The sequence below is a fragment of the Arachis ipaensis genome, chromosome B07 (assembly GCF_000816755.2).
Source record: "Arachis ipaensis cultivar K30076 chromosome B07, Araip1.1, whole genome shotgun sequence".
NCBI lineage: Eukaryota > Viridiplantae > Streptophyta > Magnoliopsida > Fabales > Fabaceae > Arachis > Arachis ipaensis.
In genome coordinates this window covers 276,722-285,258 of record NC_029791.2, presented here as the reverse complement: position 1 = coordinate 285,258, position 8,537 = coordinate 276,722, and the positions used below count along the sequence as shown (strand labels likewise).

General features: G+C 34.2%; 1 protein-coding gene across 1 annotated transcript; it reads right to left on the bottom strand.

Moving 5' to 3' along the window:
* Positions 3,179-8,537, bottom strand: LOC107609116 (probable serine/threonine-protein kinase At4g35230). The gene is given in 8 exon segments (XM_016310953.2): positions 3,179-4,103; positions 4,188-4,301; positions 4,386-4,550; positions 6,231-6,419; positions 7,191-7,276; positions 7,357-7,465; positions 7,467-7,600; positions 7,679-8,537. Coding segments are annotated over 8 exon segments (1,578 nt in total). The 5' UTR covers positions 8,205-8,537; the 3' UTR covers positions 3,179-3,848.

The window sequence follows — 8,537 nt, the reverse complement described above, 5'->3', positions numbered from 1 at the left end:
ATATTACCTAAATTATTTTTTTATCAATAATAGGTTTACTATTGTAATTATTTTTTTAGTTAGAGTAAATAAAAAGTACATAATATATAAGGTGTAATAACTCAACAAATTATTTTTTTGAAGAGAATGAAAAATTCTCTTAAAAAATATTTATTGAGTTATTACACCTTATATATTATGTATTTTTTATGTACTCTAACTAAAAAAATAATTACAATGGTAAGCCTATTATTGATAAAGAAATAATCTAGGTAATTCAAAAAAAATAATTTATTGAGTTATTACACCTTATATATTATGTACTTTTTATGTACTTTAACTAAAAAAATAATTATAATGGTAAGCCTATTATTGATAAAAAAATAATCTAAGTAACAATATATCACTTCTCTTTTTTTATCTTTTCTCAGTGCACATTTATGTGGAAGAGGTTCGCTCTAGGCCCGTGGAAGAAAGGTTCACCTGTGTTTACTGCAAAGGGGCGATCTTCAATCATCGGAATGACTTAGGCCAGTTTGGATAAATAACTTAAATAAGTTCTTTTGGAAAAAGAGCTTAAAGCATAAGTACTTTTATTAATAGCAGCTTATAAATAAATTATTTTTTATTTGGATTTTTAGTTATAAAAGTACTTATTTTAAAGTTGTAGCATTTGTATAAATAACTCAAAAAATTTACAGAAGAGAATGAATATTAAAATAACGACAATAACAAATATTTTCCAATATTGAATGTTGATTTTACATAACCTAATCACTAATATTGTGTATGATATGGTAGGTGAAAATAAAAAATAAATATAAAATGTGTGTCAATGTATATTTTGTTGCTTTTTTTTTTTACTCCTATTAGAACTCTCTTCTCTTTTATTGAGATCAAGAACTTGCTATAATTAACTTTGAAAATAATAACAAGCTATAAAATCACATATGAAAAAAATAAAATTAAAACTGAAATTTCATAACACAGTTAAATATAAATTTAATAATAAAAAAATAGAGTGATAAAATGATAAAAAAAATACTTAGAAGGAATATATGCAGTATGTTGTTCAGATGCAATATTGTCTGAAAATGGTGATGGATGATCAATACTTCCATCAGATGAATCATTACGTGAAAATGGTGAGGTTTGTAATATTGCTTGAAAATGGTGGTGAAGGGTCAATATTTTTCACAGAATTATAAAGGAAAATAGATTTTTTTTGTTTTGAAATTAAATTTTTTTTAAGTAAGTGGTAAAATGACTTATCGAAAAGCAGAAAAGTCATATATTTCTACTTCTTAAAAAAGTTACAAATTAATTTTTCGGCAAGTTAAAAACTTTTTTTAAAATTGTACCAAATACGTAGATTATGACTTTTTATAATCTAAAAGTAAAAAAAAAAATAGCTTGTGCTACTTTTCAAACGGACTCTTAGAGGAGCATGCTCGACAAAAACACCACGAGTATAAGGTTCTTTGCTGTTGGTGTGGTAACTTGTTTGAGACGAAAAAGAACCTGACTCTTCATCTCAGAGAGGTATTTTTCATTTTTTCATTATTTTCTTTTCTTTCTTTTTTACCATGATCGAGTGTTTTATTTTCTGTCTTTCTTTCCTGTAGTGCTTTCACTCTCAAGACTAGGGGTGTACATGTTCGAAGGCCCGACCCGGTTCCGAACACTTTAGGGACTAATTTGGTGTGATTTCATCGGGTTTAGGGTCGGATACGGGTCTCAAAAATAGACCCGGTCATTATTTTGGGTCGGGTCCGGATCATAGCTCGGGTCACCCGAAGTCGGCCCGGTGGCCCAGTTATCATACACAATTAATATTTTGTGTTATTAGTGATGGATCATGACTATTCTTATGTGGAATTTAAGTATTGTAAACCTTAATATTTTGTGTTATTAGTCATTATAAGACTATAAGTTAATATTTTATGTTTAGAATGCATAAGACTTTAGACTAATACATAAGATTGTGTTATTTGTATTGATTTAAATATTTGGTATTATTAGACAATATTAGTATTGATTGTGGTTATGCTTTAATTTTGAAGAAGGGTTGGTTCTTGTTATATTTTTTTAAGTGAATTTTACCATGTTAACTAATGGTTGGAGTCTTGGAAATTTGGATATTTTTACATGCTAATTTACAATAAGGTATTAACGTAATGTAATGTTAACGGCCCGGTTTTCACCCGCTATAATTGTGGCCCGAAAGGATATTGGTTTCATCGGGTCTAAGGTCGGATTCGGGTCTAATAAATAGACCCGATGTATATTTCGGGTCGGATTTGGATCTTTCATCCGGCCCACATGCACCCCTACTGAAGGCAAACACAAAAAGCAGTAGGACAACTACAAAGGAGTCAAGTCTTTGGAAACATACAGGTTAGTTATCAAGAAGGGGTTATCAAAAAGGGTGCCTTGTAGGAAATATCTTCTGTAATTCAAGCTTCTTGTACTAGAAATATTAAGTTTAGCCTCTGCCATTTGGGGCTAATTTTCGTTCGGTTCATACTTCAAATCCGTCCACTATACTATATTTTAGTTTTTCTTTGTACTTTTAACTTTCTTAAGACCATTAGTATCTGAAATTTGTTCGATCCAATTAACTTGGCTCCGGCTGAAGGTCACCTATTATAAGATAAAGTTTTTCAAGAGACAGTTTTCATGCATGGATATAGAGTTTAAAAATATATTCTTAAGAATTATATTTCTAGTAATATTATTATAATTGAACATATTATATCCAAATATTATAAAAAAATTACTTGCTTCATCTTGTAAATTGTTGAACATTGTTTTGAAATTTTCGAGAATGAACTATAAACATTTGTCCTATAATTCAAATTATAAAAAAAAATGATAATTGAAGATACAACAATAAATGTAGATACTACCAATCTTTATTCTCTTGATACAAGAGTATCAAATAGACAAATACTGATCTATGATCTATCAAATAATTCATTTTTGGAAATTACATTTTTAGACATAAAACAAATAAGAAAATATTATATTCTTATAAACAATTCTTAGAACTGAAAATCTTATTTGATAAGGAAAATGTTATATAAACCTATTTCTAATATAGGACATAAAAAGGGATCAAAAAAATAAGTAAAAGAAAAAACGTAGAGAAAAAATTGCAGGAGCTACTTTTAATATAAATAAATAATAATTTAAAAAGGAAACAAAAGATGTATATTTGTTTTCTATGCACTTAGTGTGTCTGCCAATCACGGAAAATAAAAAGAAATATATAGTTCCAAACTAATAAGGATAGATGACATGACAGGTCGCATATTTACTTCTAGGTGAAAACTCAGGTGCAGCCGACTTCACATGAAGTTGATACTGAGAGCCGTTAAATGATTTGACTGATTTGACTAAATTTTCATCTAACGGCTCTCAGGTATCAACTTCACGTGAAGTCGACTTCACCTGAGTTTTTACCTTACTTCTAACATAATATTAGTCCGCAGAGATTATAATAAGACATACACAATGAACATCATTGATGGCCTTTGACTTGTTATAACTTATAAGTAAAAAAAAAAAAAACAAACCTCAATCCACAACTGGGTGAAAGTAACCTAATCTAGGGACCAATCGACCAATTTCATTAAAGGGTGGAAAAATCAGCGGTATTCCTCCCCAACAACTTAGAGCGTATATGCAGTTTTCAGGTTATAACCTTCTCCAATAACTTGGTGAAACAAAGTGCATTTGCATCTACTCCACCAGTGTTGTGTTTGTGTGTCACATTTTTTCAGATTCAATCGTCAGTTTTTGCTTACCAGCTCAACAACCTTTATACAGAAAATTGGCAATCTCAAAATCAGACCAGATGCCACAAACTAGGATCCTCTCCCTCCCCTTTGCCTCTTCTCTTCCAATGCAGCAGCCTCATTTAGCATATCCGTGGCATCCTTCTGCATGTCCAACTTTGCAAGGGCGACAGATTGCATATAGAAAGCCGTGGGCCAGTCTGGATAAACGCACTGTGCTTGCATTGCATCTCGGAGTGCAGGGTCTGGCTGATCACATAAAAGATAGCACAGACTGCGCCGTGCAAATACAGTTGGGGAGACCATCGTTCCCACATCAATAAACTGCACAAAAGCATATCTGAATAACTAACATGCTCACAGTAAATCTGCAATCGTTTACAATGTCAAACATGGTCTGGATTGTACCTGGGAATAGTTATCAATGGCTGTCTTAAAATCCTTGTCACGAAATGCACAGTCTCCACGCTTCCTTGCCTCCAGCATGTCTCTCATCTGTTGGGTCCACTCTTGGAATGACAACTGTACAAATCCAAATCCGAACATTATATAGCATAGTATCCAACCAAAAGTAGTAAATTTTAAAGCAACTGCACCTATAGTTACCTCATTGGTTCCCTCATCGTCTCTGTAGTGTGTCGCAACCAAGATCTGATGGATTGCAGTTAGATCCATTCTAGAACAAGCTTCTCCCATTGCAGAAAGAGGCCGTTGTGGGGTTGATGGAGCTTCCTCTTGTTTTGGAATGCCAAGCATAATGTGAGAATGAACCTGAAGCAACAGAATGGTAATCAAATAGATGCATTATGTATCCCTTCCATACAACATTTAACAGGGATGTGTTTCCACATCAAGAAAGAGAAGATATATGCACTGTAATATCTCAATAACCATTCTCCCTGGAAACATGAAAGACACTTATTTGACCCCATCCATCAAACAACACATATATTTTAGCTTGGGACTTGCACTATCATACTGCTCAAATTTAAATATTTTGCAGGGAATTCTCAAAACCAAAGTTAAAATGTATAGATGGACACCAAATTTAACCAAATGACAATATAAAGGCTAAAGCCTTCAATGTATAGGCACAGAAATCATCTATCTTGCATGCAGTGGCTTTAGATTCTTCATTTTACACATAGTTCAAAGTGCAAACTTCAAAAGTGATACTGACCTTATTAAAGTCAGTTGCAAGCAAAGACACTTAACATATAGTATTGTCTCAGTCTCAGCCTTCATAACTTTTAAGTTTGGAATCATAACTAAATTACAGGGTCATACAAATTCAAATGAATGTCATGACAAGAGTTTTTTTTTTTAGATTAATTTTAAGGTGAACAATCTCCAGTTGAATAATTGGTGAATAAGAATAAATTTTACATCTTTGTAGTCACAATGCTTGAAATTTGGTTTTTAAGAAAAAGATATATAATGAAAATATGTTCATCAACAGTCTACAAGATGAACAAATAAACCCTCTATCATATATTAATCATCTTTGTTAGCACTACAAAATATATGACAACAAGATCTATTCCATAGATATAAACATATTACTAAATTTGTCACTTTGTCTTCTGATTCATGAACTTCATTTGATACTATTGAACAAGCTTTTGTTGTTCTGAGTATAAAGTTTTGTAGGTACTTGAATCAACATATATAATATCAGGCTTCAACATTAATAAGTAACTTGACACTTTATTCCTTTCAATTAGTATAAATAAGTCAACAGTAAATTAAAAAATTTTCTTTCAGCATTTAAAAGTAATAAACTAACAATAATTATGGAACAGTTTACTTATCATGTCAATGAAGCCTGTTCATATAATTCAGGCATAAGCATTGAGCCAATGCAGATTACTAATGCTTTGCTAGGTACTTCTCACAAGAAGTCAGCTAGAACCATTACCAATAACTAGGACTGTTTGGAAACTTAAACACATGTATACAACCTATAATATAACAATGTGGAGATGATTTTGACCTAAATAAACCCTAATCAAAGTCAAAATGAACTTAAGCAAATCATCCAGACTTGACTGCAATTTTCAAAGAGAACAATTTGGAATATTACCAGCAAACCAGCTGAATTAGTGAATTACCAAAATGGATATAATTCAAGCATAATGAGCCAAGGGTCTACAACAACATAGATGCAGTTTGGCAATGAGAAATTTTATGGAACAAAGTAGTTGTAGATGTTAGTCAACTACTACATTATATACTCTAATAGGATATCAAAGAAGCAAATATTTAATTATTTAATATTGGGAGTCAATTAATTTGAATATTAGAAATTAAGAAACATTAACATCCAAAATAAAGGCTTATGTAGGTCATAGTGGGATATTAAATAGGGCTGTTCCGGCAACAAATTTTGAAACTCTGGGTTAGTTAATAATAGTTTTTTTCTGACATTCTCAGCCAAAGAAGGATACATACATCAGGTTTTGTATGCAGTGGAGCAAGTGTTGTAACCAAATCCTTTGTATCAGGTCGCTCCCTAGGTTCATATTGCAAACATTTAGAGGCAAGATTAACAACTACATTTGCCTCTTCTATAGAAAACTTCCCCTCCAAATGTGAATCCATCAAAAGCATGTTGTTTTTACCCTGTATCATATCTAGTGCCTGCAATAACGTTTGATATAAAAAGTAACTGAGATGATCTAAGGAAAAGAACAAAATAATATTCAACTCAGATATTTGCAACTTCCAATATCATTTAACTATCAAAGTATGTAAAAGAATTTAATTCATCAAATTGACATGGATACAAAATCATATTTCAGGGATAAAATATGATAATATCAATAGCATAATGGTTGCGCATCAAAAGATACAACATTACTATATCTAGATGAACCACTTTTAAACAACAATAGGTAAGATCCACAGGAAAAACACAAAAAGGAAAAACTGAAATATCTTAACTAAAATATGTAGGCATTGACAGCTTTTAATGATGTGTGAAACATATAATAAAAATAACTGACAACAGTCCACTCACTACTACTGAAAGGTGGTGAAAATGGAAAGTCGATTCGGGGCGCATGTGCCCTTTCATGTGGAATTTGTAATTGGTTATGTAGTCTACGTTTACTGGCTAAGCATGCCTAATAAAGAGAAAGATGCATACAGAAACTACAAAATTTTGTTTCTTGTTGCAAATACAAATTTTCATTGCAATACATGTATTAATTCCATCAAAATTTTGTAATCAAATCCATCGGGAACCAGTATTATACCCAAGTATGTTCAGAGAAAACCAGTAGATATTTATTTTATGCAGAAAAGTAGAAAACAGATTTTAGGCAGAGGCTGTTAGTTTTGACTTTTAAGACAGTAAATAACAAACTAGTTTGTGAAAGGAAAGAGCAGGTAAAACAGAAAAGCACATACTTGACTTGGAGGGATGTGCTTGCCGCTAAGCAGATCTAGAAGAACGGTCCCAAAGCTGTAAATGACACTTTCAGGGGTGACCCTTCCTGAAGATAATGGGAGACAGTAAGAGTGGAAGGAAGAATAAGAAGTGAGAGACAAAGATAATGATGTAACTTTGTTTTACCATTTCTTAAATATTCAGGAGGAGTGTAAGCAAGATTTGTGCTATAACTTTTTCCATCCCTGCTGTTCTTGATCAAACCAAAACAGGAGAGACGGGGATCACCTTCCTACCTCGTCGAAAAGAACACGGTAAGCATTCAAATCATGGTACAAGGGGCGGCCCTCGGAGCTGCAATAATTCAAAGCTTGGGCGATATAATGGGCGACTCTCAAGCGCATGGCCCACTCAATCGTCTGATTCTCCCCTGAGAGTCGAAAAAACAACAAGTACAAGCTGAGACTTGAAAGTTGAAAAGGAAACGAATTCGAATTGAATTACATACAGTGGAAGAGGTGCTTTGCCAGGGTGTCGTTGGGCATGTACTGGGCCACGAGAAGGCGGTGGTCAGCGTCGCAGCAGTAGCCGATGAGATTGGCCAGGCGGGGGTGCCGGAGGTTGCCGACGCCGGAGGCCTCTTCCACGAACTGCTTGGGATCGGGCCAGGCGGCCTTCGGGAACTTCTTGACGGCAATCCAGTGGTCGCGGAGGCGCCCCTTGTAAACGAGGTTAGGGGGCTTGTCCCCGCTCTCCGACACTATGAATTCGGAGCTGAAATTGTCGGTGGCGGCCTTCAGCTCCGCCAGCGAGAACTCCGAGAAGGAGAGCCACCAGCTGTCAGGAGCAGCGGGTGCCACTGTGGCTGGGACTGCGACTGCGAGGGACTCCTTCTGGTGGTTGCGGAGGTAGGGGGCCTGATCCTTGTGGTTTTCCTTCTCCTTCTCTTTCTCCTTCTCCTTCTTGTCAGGGTGAGGGTGAGTGTCTCCTCCCTCTCTCACTCTCAGCATCAACGATGACTGGCAGCAACCCATCTTTCCTGATTTATTCTCTATGCGATCTCTCTAAGCTCAGCTGGCTCTACCATGCATAACCCCCAAGATTCATTCATTTGCTTCTCTATCTTAACTTAATCTTCCTTCTTTCCTTCCCCTTTCATTTTTTTTTATATTTATTTTTCTTTAAAAGAAAAGACGGGGAAGAATTGTTCATTTCCTTTCTTCCCTGTTACCGCTCCTAGTTACTAATCACTGTAGACCTGGGTGATCGCTTAGTTGAACTTCCAACTTTTACTCTCATGCACTACTAATTCAAACACCCTTCAATGTATTTTCCACCAACATTAACCAATTCGCTTTACCTTATCC